Source organism: Octodon degus, unplaced genomic scaffold, assembly GCF_000260255.1.
Source record: "Octodon degus isolate 3935 unplaced genomic scaffold, OctDeg1.0 scaffold00006, whole genome shotgun sequence".
Taxonomy (NCBI): domain Eukaryota; kingdom Metazoa; phylum Chordata; class Mammalia; order Rodentia; family Octodontidae; genus Octodon; species Octodon degus.
In genome coordinates this window covers 10,697,476-10,710,311 of record NW_004524582.1, presented here as the reverse complement: position 1 = coordinate 10,710,311, position 12,836 = coordinate 10,697,476, and the positions used below count along the sequence as shown (strand labels likewise).

Sequence of the window (12,836 nt, the reverse complement as noted above, 5' to 3'; positions counted from 1 at the left end):
TACATGTATACCTATGAAAGCATCACCATGGGCAGTGTACCCATAACAGTCATCATCCCTGAAGTCTTCTCCTGCCCTTAGTAAGAGAAGGCAGAAGGAGCAGTCAGGAGGCAAATAATGTGTTACAGTGTCCTGGAAAGTTAGATGAAGAAGCGGGAGCTCAGCTGTGACAAATACTTACAAATAAACAAAGTAACAAGAAATGAAATGGTTGTATTGATTGTGAAAATTTATGGAAATTTTCTAAAGATAATTTCTTGTAAAAAAGTTTTTTTTTTTCCTCCAGTAAAATATAGGAAGCAATGTCATTGTGCTGAATAAGGATGAAGAAGCGGCATCTGGGGTTGGGGTTCAAGGTATGAAATAGAGTAGGAGCGAGCATAGATAGACCAGGGAGTTAAAATATGCTTTCATGGCAGCAATAAGAGTGCAAGTGAGGTCCATGGTTACAAATTTAAAGTGGGATCAGTCATGTTTAGATGCGTGGTGTCAGCGCAGAATTGGAGAATTAGATTTAACGAGGGTTATGGCTTTGCTAAGTATGATGAAATGAGAGAAGGGCAAGGAAGCTGAGAGTGTTTGCAGGACAGTGATTGTGAGGGACTGTGTACTAAGCTGTGGAAGGAGGGAGAGGACGTCAAAGGCTGAGGGACAGCAGTCTATGCAGGAGAGGATGGTAGATCTGCAAAGGGCCATCTGGATAATACTTTGAAGGTAGATCATATGGATTTCCTGATATCTGTGCAAAGAGCAAAGACTACAGCTGTTGACCTGAGCAATTTTAAGAAAGGGCTTTTGTGGCTTAGTTATTATGTTTTGCTTATTGCACTGTGTAAAAAGAGAAAATGTGGTATGGTGGTACATGCCTTTAATTCTAGAACCTCAAGAGTCTGGCAGGAGGAGTACAAGTTCAAGGCCAGCCTGGATAACATAATAAAAAAAGAAAGTGTGTATGTGTGGGGGGGTGGTATGGGGATGTAGCTCTGGGGTAGAATGCTTGCCTAACATATACAAGGCCATGGATTAAAAAATAACATAAAAATAAACTTTTTTTTCTAGTGAAATTAAGACATCCAGATACAGTATTTTGGAAAATGTAACTGGATCAGTTCAATATATATAGTATATAAAATATATTTGTTACATATTTTATATATTCTAATTATATTATTCAAATGTAAGATTATATAATATTAACATTAATATTCTAATGTATTAACAAGATATATAGCTATACATTTATTTGATTTTGTTTTTTTTGAGGCAGGGTTGCTCTATATAGTACAGACTGGCCTTGAATTCACCAAGTAGACCAAGCTGGCCTTGAACTCATGGCAGTCCATCTACCTTAGTCTCCAGAGTGCTGGGATTACAGGTGTGCTCCACTATACCTGCAAGCACTTACTTATTTATTTATATATTTTAAGACCAATTATATATCTTTAATATTGTTTCTCAACAAACTTACATTGTTATTTTTTAGGTCTTTAAACATTTAAGGCATTAATTTATATTACATACAATATAACAAGACTTGAAGTCTGATGCATTAGAATTCATTTTGTAATTTATAGACCACATGAAATTATGTTTTCCCTGTACTAGATTACCTGAACAATTTTCAAACCCTAAGTCTACCCTAAATAGAAGAAATTATGCTATTATTAACAGTATGCAGAGAACATTACACATGCTTCAGAATACTTCTTTTGGTTAATACATGAGGGTCATGAATTTTGGATAGTGCCTGAGTTGTTAGAGGAAAAAGGTTACCATAAGAATACAGTATTTTAGTTTACATGTGGTTACTAATGGAAAAATGGATGTAAGAGTTATGTGCTATAAACAATCTTGTGAAAAAAAGATTATTTTGAAGAAGAAAGTTGATCTTAAGAATTTGGTGTCAATTCTTTCATAAACTTAAACTATTAAACAGATGCTTTGCCTGATTCAGCTTTTTGCAGGCTGCTAATAGTACTCACATCTCCAATTTCTTTCTGTTGCTCTTGGATGTCTTAAAGAGGCTATTTTAAAAAATATTGTAGGAAGATATTTTCTTTAAAATCCAGGGACATTGTTTTACTGTTTCTAGTTTAATGTTCTTAATTTATCAATACAGATTTCAGTAAACTTTGTATTTGTTACTTTAGAGCCCTACATGTTTTAAGCAGTACTTCAGATCTTCAATACAGAAAAGTTACGTGAGACTTTATTATATCCAAACAAAACAAAAACACAGGCTTGCTGTTTCTTGAGGTCTTTCTCTTGAGAAAGGGGATTGGTTGGCTGTGTTTTGGTACACCCTGTAAGTACCTCTTAATTTAGAAATACTTGATTTATAGATATCACCAAACATCGAGTCTCTGGCCAGCAGCACCTTCCGCCTATACCCACTCCTTATCTCTACTATCGTGATAGTAATAGATTATGCTGTTTTGGAATAGTGGGATGAAGAGAAAGCACCATTTTTGTTTCTGTGACTAAATCTGTAGGGTAATGGGCTCTTTCCTGATTTGGAATATGGATTTGTTTTCATTTCAAAATTTTAAGAACTTCATAAAATAATTGGACAAATCTAATAAATGGGTGGCAAGACATGTTTAAGTGAGCATTTCCTTTTTCAAAATAGTAATTTTTTGTAGGATTATGTATTTGTATTAAATTGTACTTTTCATGAACCTACGTTTAGATTTTTTTTTTTTTTTTTTTTTTTGGTTAAAGTGGGAAGCTGTTCTCTTGCTAGGTTGGGTGGCATAGGTAAAAATAACATTGTTTGGATTTGGACAGTTGTGAGTTGAATTTCAGCGAAAACAATTAAACAGCTGTTTGACCTCGGTGAAATTACCTAGAGAACTTTGGTTTGTTCATCAAGAGATGTATGAGACAGCTGCATTATTGAGAACATTTGAAATAGATAATCAAGCACCCAGTTAATGCTTTCTGTGTTCATCATTTAATAAGGGTGACATTCCTTTTTTATCTTCTTGCTGAGTTCTTTTAGAATATATTTTGGAATGATCCAAAAGTTTTTTTAGAGTAAGTGCTACTTAAAAAAATTGGATTTTTTTTGACAATTGTAGCAGTTTATAATAAACTAAATAGATTGTGAAAGATTGAGCCTTAAATTTCTACCATTGTGTTTATTAGGTAATTACTATAGATATCTTACTTTTTCACATGGTAATACAAGTATCTGTTGAGTCCTGTTTTGCTTTGCAGTACAAGAGCTTGAGTTTAGAATTCAGTTCTAGTTTGTATATTTTAGACAAGTGCTTTCTCCAACTGAGCTATACTTGTGGTGCCTGCAGCCCTTAACTGGTGTTTGAGTTCTAAATATGTACCACACATTGTTAGGTGTTTTATACATATAGATGTCTCATTTAATTCCAACAACAGCCTTGAAAGTTTGCTGTTATAACTGTTCTGTAGAAGAGGAAATTAAGACATTAAGGCTAAATAACTTTTTCTGAAGTTATACAGTAGTGGCACAATGAAAATGAATGTTTTTCCCCCCTTAGAGGTTAAACTTTTTTATCTGTAAAATTGTGGTGTTAATTTCGTATTACGTGGTGTTAATTTCTTGCATTTCTAACAAAGTAAACCAATATATTGCTCTTGGACCAGTGCCTAGCAATCACAACAATGCCTTGTTTATTTTTGTGATGTTGATATAGGTAGCATTAGTGTTAACAATGCTTGTGTTTTTTGGCTGCAGCTTTAAAAATTAGTGTTGTGGTAAAATGTACCTAACAAAGCTGACTATTTTAGACTATTTTGAAGCATACAAATAAGTGGTATTAAGCATACTTACTATATTGGCTGAATTTGTAGGGTTGAATTTTTTTCTTCCCTTTCGAACAATACAAAATAAAGCTTTTCCATCATACTGTGTATGAAGCATTGTTGATCACATTGTTGTGGCTTGAGATGTGGTCTTAAAAGATCTAGTACTTCTTGGAATCTTGATTTTCTATGAATTTGGTTGTGTTACTTTCAGTCAATGAGATTTTTCAGAGATAATTTAAAATTACTTCTGTGACTCTATATTCAAATCTTCTTGTTGGGAAACATTTTTTTCATTAATTTTTTTATAGTAATTTAGGAAGCCAGTAGTCAGTAAATTTTATTAAGTGTACATGTACTTTTTTTTTTTTTAAGCCTAGTCAGTGTTGGCTTTTCATTTGGCAGACAGATACTGTAGTGCAATAAACAAGTGTATTGCTTTCTAGAAGTTTACAGATTTAAAGAATGGAAACAGGTAGTGTTAATACACATAGAGATAAATATAGCTGTATAAAGACTTATGCTCCTTTATTTACATACTGAGAAGGAACATACTGGTTAACCGTGAATATAAATGTAGGTAATTTTTCGATAGAGAAGTGTGTTGGAAAACAAATTTCATGTAAGATAAGTTTGAGGTAGACACATTACTTCTGGCTCCTACCTCTAGAGAGCCTCTAAAAGGATTAGCAGGAACTTAGTTACTTGGTGGTGGTGGTGGTGGTGGTGGTGGTGGTGGCGGCGGCGGCGGCGGCGGCGGCGGCGGCGGCAGTGGGAGTATGGGGGAATACATGGGAGTGAAGAAAATCAGAAGGTTGGATATGATCGATTTAAAAATGTTACTGGAAAATGATCCCAATTTATATAAGAGTCTGTTGAGAACATGTGGAAGATATAGATCAACTTAACAATATTGTGTGTGTGGGGAAATTTTTAACTGACATCTAGAGGAAACGTCTCTATTTTTGCTAGGGTCCAGATAAATTCATAGGTGCTTCTTATGTCCAGTTGGTAATTACAGAGAGTCTCTTGACCTCATCAATCAAGTGAGGTTTTCAGCAAAACCTTCATTTTTTTTTTTTTTTCATATGCCATAATGAGATGCATCTGTGTGATTTCTCAGCCCTTGATGGCTGTGGTCTGCTTCCTTAAACTGTTTAACTTTTCAAGACTGGGTACATATTAGAGATTCTGAAGTGTGTCACCTGCATATTTTGGTACCTTGATGTAGCATTGTGTATACATCCATCTACAATTTCCCCTTTCTTATTAGTTTTTTGGGCTTGTAATATGCTTCCAGTGAATGCTAGCATTTTTATGTACTGGATAATAGATTGTTTAATAGATTGAAACACAGATCTCTAAAAAGCATGCAATATATCACTTATTTTTTGAGAAGTTCCACTTATTAATCCTAGTATGTGCCCGATGTTGCTGATATGCTAGGTGCTAGGAATGTAAGAGAATCCTGGGATTATATAATTGAAATTGCCCTACAAAGGATATCTTAAGAGGAGAAAGACATTATTTATGTTCTTTTTGAATTTAAATCAGTTGTTTGCAGTATTATTGAAAAATGACACCAAATACTTATCCCTGAAGATAGAGAAAATTTAACCTAAAAGCATTCATATTTAGATTTAATTTGATAAGTGCCTGAAGTAGAAGTAATAAATACAAACTGTTTAAAAGTTTTTTCAGTTGTAATTAAGAAAATCCTAATCATAAGACTCCTAAGTAGTTTCCAAGATGGTAAGCCTAGTTCTTGGCCGCAGATGGTATTCTACAGTGTTAGTGGGCTGCAGTCATTGCTTTGTGATTAAGAGTCACCTGGCTTCAGATCTCAGATGTTTTCTGCATGAAATTTACTGACCTAAATGGTATTACAGGATGGAAACTAGCTGTAAAGACTGCACTTAATTTTCTCAGCTTTTCTGTTTCTTAGTACTCTTATTTTGTTAGGTTTCTCCGCTGTTCTCTCTCCATACAGCAGTTGACTGGGGTGACAAAAATAAACACTATTCCTCCAAGGGAGGTTTAGTGGGAATCATATTTGATGCATTTTGCCTGGGTTAGCCAAATAGAGAAGATGTATTTTTGATTTACCTAGATGATTTTTACACCGAAATGACAGTTGTATTTGTATTTTTTCTCTCACTCCGTTATCATTTCACTGTGGCCTTTTCTTTACATCCTCGCTGCCACTTCTATAGGTTATATTCTTTTTGTCTCATCTTTTACTGCTAGGGATGAAACTCAGGACCTTTTTACTGAGCTATAATCTTGGTCCTAAAAAAATTTAAGGTAAGTTCTTGCCAAGTTACTAACTTGCCTAGGCTTGAACTTGTGATCCTCTTGCCTCCACCCCCCAAAGTGCTAGGATTTTAGGTTTGTGCCAGCATGCCCAGCTATAGTTTATATTTTGTAATTTTCTGCATGGGATAATGTGGTAGATGTTCTTTGATAATGAAAATATATCTCCAGATTAAAATAAAATTGACACACATTACTAAGGAGTTACACAAGTGGTATATAGCATATGAAAAGATACGCACATCATGTTTCCAGGGACATGTGAAATAAAACACTGAGCAACGTTATACCTTATTAGTATGGATAATATCTGGGACACTGGGCATAGCAAATGCTGGTGAGGAGCACCAGTAATTTTCATTTATTGCTGGTGGGAATACAAAATAGTACAGCCACTTTGAAAGGTAGTTTGGCAGTTTCTTACAAAACTAGATATAGCCTACCATATGACTTAGCATTTGTGTTTTTTGATGTTTATGCTAAAGAGTTGGAAAATTATGTTTACACAAAAACCTGCACATGGATGTTTATAGCAGCTTTTTAATTTATATTTGAAAAACTTGGAAGCAGTGGAGATGCCTTTCAGTAGGTGAATGGATAAATAAATAATGATATATCCAAGCAGTTAAATGTTGTTGGTGCTAAAAAGAAATGACCTGTCAAGCCATGAAAAAACATGGACAAATGTTAAGTGGACTTTATTAACTGAAAGAAACCAGTCTGAAAGAGACTAGATAAGACCATTCAAACATCTTGGAAAAGGCATAACTAGGGAGAGAGTAAAGAGATCTTGTGATCCTTCTGGCTCAATTTACTGATTGTAAGGGCTGGGAACTACGGGCAGGGAACAATGACTATATAGGCAAAATGTAAAAGATTTTGGGAGTCAAACCACACTATGTGATACAATGATAGAAAAATGTTAGGAAGTTGCCTAACCCAAAAAATGTGTAACATTAAGAATTAACTTTAATGTGAGCTATGGACTCTACGTGATAATGTGTCTATGTAAACATACCAATTATAACAGTATTAACATAAATAAACCTGATTATACATTAAAGTATTTGTGCTACCTACAATGTTAGTGGTATTTTCTTTCCTGTGGCATCTTTTGTCGTGGCACAGTCTTACCTCAAACCCCTCTGAATCTTCTTTCAGAACTGATTTTCCTTGTGTTGCCCCAATAGCTCCAGGCTGTCTTTGCAGATTCCTGTTGCTACTCCACCCACCCTTGCCTCTTCCTCTCTCCCCAGTGGGGAGTACTTTTGGCACACCAGAGGATATTTCTTTGTTGTTTGAGACTGACTTACAGTTACGTAAAGTCCTTACTCCACCTCCTATCCACATTGTGCCAGTAGCAGTGAAGAGGAGGTAAGCCAGAGGGGGGAAAAGGAGGAGGTTAGACACTCAGACTGGAGAAAATCTGCTAGTCACATTGTACTATTTGTGGGTTCCAGAGCTCATCATATTTCCTGTTTTTTTGTTGTCCCTTTTTGTAATTGTATTCACTAAACTCTTAATTTTTCATAAGACCACAGGAGATGCAATTGCTTACACAGCAAAGTCAGGTAAATTATCTGTTAGACGTAGTACATTATTAATATGCATATCACAGTATTGACTATATAGAGTGATAGTACAGGGACCAGGCAGATCAGCCTGACAGGCCGAAGTCCTGAGTTATATTCCTGGTACCAAAAAAAAAAAAAAAAAGCTAGTACGTACTAGTATATAGAGATCAAGGAAACAGACTTAGTTTTTTACCTCATGAAGTCTTTTTACTAGAATCTTCAATAATATTTAGTAATCAATAGATTTTAGTCCCCATGAGAACATTGGATACTTTTAAGGAGTATAATATTATTTAATTTCTACTGTGGTAGCATCAAGAAACAAGGGGGCAATTTTTATTTTTTTATTTTTTCTCTATATGTTGGAAATTGAAACCAGGTTGTCATGAATAATAAGCAAATGCTCTACCATTGCACTGTATTCTCAGCATAGATTTCTAGGTCTCAGTCTTTTTACTTTAAAATAAATAAAATTTCCTGTAGAAAAAAGCATCACTCTTGCTGTATTTTCAGCCCCCATCTTTTCTCCAGTTCCACATTGGGAACAGCACCAAACCCTCAAACAGTTTCATCATCTACTTTCTGCATTCCTTGGAAGTGTGAACAGCTGGGTACTGCCAAGATGTTGTAACCATTTCTTCTGTTGTACTTCTTACCTTTCATTCCGTCTATCTTCCTTTATTACAGGATTGAGCATTCTGTTTTGAATTTGATTGGATTAGTCACCTCCTTGGAATCTCATAATGGTATTTTTTAATCTCAAACATAAAATTTCAGATTCTGTAAATTGGAAAACAGCTTTTGGATCTGTAGTCTCTTGCTAATCTCTTAACCCAGGGCTCCCAAGGCACTAGGCCACAGATCTTTATCAGTCTGTGGCCTGGCCACATAGCAGGTGGTAATTGGTGGGCGAGCAAGTAAAGCTGAATCTGAATTTATAATGCTTGCTTGCATTACCATCTGAGTTCTGTCCCCTGTCAGATCAGCAGTGGCATTAGGTTCTTATTGCTTAAACTCTACTGTAAATTACAAGTTCAAGGGCTCTGGGTGCTTTTTATGAGAGTCTAATGCTTGATGATCTGAGGTGGAGCTGAGTTGGTGATGTTTAGCACTGTGCAGCAACTGTAAATATAGATTAACATTAGCAGAGATGTTTAACCATACAGAGAGCATAATAAATCAATTGCTTGCAGAACCATATCAAAGCTCTGTCAGTGCTAAATAACAAGTAAGCTGCCTCTGGTGCTAGATTTTATAGTGGCAGGTCAGTTAATGTGCATCACCTATAAAGCTGATCTGGTGGCAGAATTTAAGTTAGAATCTGCCAGTTATTTTAGTCCACATGTGGCCTACCTAATATCATACAGCCACCTCCATCATTACCACCACCACCACCATTACCATCACCACCACCACCACCATCATCATCCACTACTTCAGTCTGTCTCTTTCCCTCTCTATCCATTTGTTTGAGTGATGGTGTTGGTAAGTTGACAAACTAACCCTAGCCAAAAAGAATGATAAAAAGCACCACTGGAAAACATTGAAAAGGGGGAAACCTCCAAATATGAGACAGTAGAAGACTCTTAAGACTGCTGACAAAGAGAAAGCAGAATATAAAAGAAAATACTGAGAGTCCTACTTGAATTATGGATTCATTGCAACAGATGATTGACGTTCTTCAAGCCTGCTTATGCGATGACTGGCTATCCAATGAGGCCGTGAAAGCTTCAAAAGTGAATCCCCATTTGAGACCAACACGCACATTAAAAACAAACAAACAAACAAAAAACAAGCTTTTGGAATTTTTAAAAACCAAACCAAACCCCAATCCTAACCCCAACCAAAATGAGAATATAAAAAAATACAGGCAATTATTGAAGGCCACCACTTTTATCAAATATATCTGCACTGAAAGGATCATTCTTACTGGCTAACTGCATTTCCAAAGCTAATAATACCTTTACAATTAGCGAAGAGTTGATCCTGTTGGTTGCTAAGTACACTTTCCTGCTGCTAAGTACACCTGTCATGATCTTTTGGGGAATGGTGGCCATTTAAAAGGTCACTTGGTGCTGGAGAGATAGCTCGGTGGTCTAAGGGCCTGCCTGGCAAATGGAAGGACCTAGGTTCGATTCCCAGTACCACATGCTGTGCTGGCCTCATGTTGTATTGGCCACTGAAGTTGTATGTGCCTATCATCCCAACACAGGTAGCTGAGACAGTCTGAGCTGCGTACAAGACCCTGTACCAAATAAATAAAGGATTAAAAAGAAAAGATGGCATATATAGCTCTTTTTTCTGTATTTTAAGAAAGGGTCTACAGGGTGTTCAGGGTCTCACTACTAGATCGGACTGGTAGTGATCAGCCTGTTTACAGCCTCCTAAGAGCTAGGATTACAGGTGTGTGCCATTATGCCCAGTCTAGTTCAGGGTCTCAGCATGCCCCATGGGTGGGGCTGGCATGGCAGGCTTGGGGATTGTAACTAGATAAATTGATGCAGTAGACAGATTGATGAAATAACAGATTATTGAGTCACTGTGATATGGAGAGTATGTTAAGTGCAATGTAGTTGCCAGCCCACACCTACAGCTGCGGAACTATTCAAGTCTTTGAATGATTACATATAGGAAAATTGAGTTGGTCATTTTGTGTTGGTATACGCACAGATAGAGTGACCTATCGTGATTCAACTGCTTTTGGGTTTCATTACTCAGGTCAAAGAAGTCACTTCTGTGTGTGAATCTTGGTACCATGTTATTCAAAAAGAAATGGTGGCTAGCTGAAAAATTTCACTTGAATTTAACAGTGTTTTATAGGATGCACTTGAAATTATTAGCCATGTTAAAGTTTTGTCTGGAGTTTAATTTTGTTGATGTTTTGCTTTTAAATTGTGTTCTGTAACTAGCCTGTGTTTTGGTATGACAGGTAATTTCCCTTTGTTGTATTTCAGATCCCTGCATGTCATTGAGTCCACCATGCTTTACAGATGAAGATAGATTTAGTCTGGAAGCTCTTCAGACAATACATAAACAAATGGATGATGACAAGGATGGTGGAATTGAAGTAGATGAAAGTGATGAAGTAAGTGGCAAACTTTTTTTCTGGTGTTCTTTTACAACAGGAAGACTTGCATTTCTAGACTTAACATTTCCCGCTATTCTTCATGTGACTCAACTCCTTCATCTTCAATATCTTTAGCTTTTCTGTGTGTACATTGGTTTTTTTTTCCTCATTATATATTTGATACAGGGTCTCACTTCACAGCTCGGATTCATAGTGATCCTCCTGTTTTCAGCCTCCCCAATGCTGGGATTATAGGCATGTGCCACCATGCCTGGACTCAGTACACATTCAGCGCACCCCTGGGGTGGGGCCAGCGCAGCATGTGGGACCTTGGTCCCTGTGCTTGCCAAAGCAGGCATTTAGTCTGCTGAGCTATCTCACCAGTCCTGTACATTTTAATTTTAGCCTGTAAATTTAGTTTTTCTTCATTTGTATACAAGGTTTTCCAGTTTTATAAAATTTTGAGTCAAATGTTTCTTTTCTTTTTTAGCTTTTGGAGATATGGTCTCTAGATGTAGTTGAAGCTGGGCTTGAACTCAGTACAGGATTCAAACTGGTAGTGATCCTCCTGCCTCAGACGCTTGAGTGCTGAAATTACAGGTGTACACTACCATGCTCATCCAGTCCTATATTCTTGGAATTCTTAAACATATATTTCAGTCTGTTAATTATCAAGTGTTGCTTTACAAACCACCCCAAAACATAGTGTTTTAAAATGATAACAGTTTATTATTTCTCTCAAATGTGTGGGCTTACCTAAGTAGTTTTTGGGAATTACTGAGGCTGGAATATATAAGATGACCCTTTATCTTTCATGGGCTCCCTGTGTGTAGCTCTCAATAGTCAGGAATGTAGCTCAAAATTTATTACAGCTTCACAGCTGGTTTCCTAGCAGTACTGTTTCAAGAAGGCAAATTCTCATGCTCACGTGCTTGTCATGCCCATGCTTGCCAGAGCACTCTAATGTCACATTGGCCAAAGCAAGTCTTTAGGCTAAGCTCAGAATTCTGTGTGGGAGAAGATTATATGTGACAGGGATTATTAAGAGGTGTCTCAGTTACTTTTTACTCATTGCTGGGACAAAATACTTGGCATCTAAATTAAGGAAGGAAAAGTTTATTTAGCTCAGTTTGTGGAGGTTTTAGTCTGCATTTGTCTGGCTCCTAGGCAGAGTGGAACATGGCAGAGAGCAGCAATTCATGGCAGCAGCAAACGGCGAAGAGCAAAGGGCAGCTGCTGTGAGCTCTAGCCAGCACTTTAAAAATATATATATATTAGAAACATGCTCTCTTGGGGCTGGGGAGGGTAGAACTTATATGATGTTTATGCCCCTTTTTTTTGTACAGGATGAAGATGTTTATAAACTAAGAGTTTTGGCCTTTTGCTGATTCACTGAGTTAAACTTCTCAAGTTGACACAATGTATCAACCAGTGCAGTCTACCCCTAGTCAACTTGGCAACTAGACCTTTTTTATTTTTTAAATCAGTTTTTAGGTATATAGACATGTTTATTAACATTTTATAACTTGAACATTGTGTTGTATTAGAACTATGACATTTTGCTCCTGGGTATCCCCCCAAAACTTAAGTACATCCCTTTATGTAAAAGGTATTTTAGTCTATCTCTAAGAGTTGCCAAACTCTGAACAGTTTTAAGTCTCCTCTGAGATCTAAGGAAAACTCTTAGCTGTTAGCCCCCATACAAGTGAAAAGTTAAACACTTTTAACATTTAATGGCAACCCCCCCACATTATCATATTAAAAGGTATAAGCAACAGGATACAAAGCATCCGCACCAAAGCAATTCTAAAATCTAGAAGGGCAAACATTAAATCCTGTAGTTTTAGGTGGAACATTTGAAGCAATCTGTAATGAGTTGTGAGCTCTAAAAGCCTTACATTTTTTTACCCCTTCTATATTTTTGCTGACAGCTCCCGTGGCTCTTCGGGGGGCTGGCCTTTTTTAGACAATATATGTTTTTTGGCTTTTTTTTTAAACTTTTGGGGATTTTATTGAATAGGCTTTTTATTTACAGCTTTATATATTGCCCTTTCAGGGGCACATTGTTTGGTCTTTTAGGCCTTTTGAAATCTAGATGG

The 12,836-nt window shown here is 36.5% G+C and overlaps 1 protein-coding gene across 1 annotated transcript in view; it reads left to right on the top strand.

Moving 5' to 3' along the window:
* The first annotated feature begins 627 nt into the window (after window positions 1-627).
* Window positions 628-12,836, top strand: part of Stim2 (stromal interaction molecule 2) — a 116,026-nt gene continuing 103,817 nt past the window's right edge. The window contains exons 1-2 of the mRNA XM_023699176.1: window positions 628-714; window positions 10,625-10,755. Coding sequence (XP_023554944.1) covers window positions 10,633-10,755 — 123 coding nt within the window. The 5' untranslated portion in view covers window positions 628-714; window positions 10,625-10,632. The remainder of the gene's footprint in view (window positions 715-10,624; window positions 10,756-12,836) is intronic.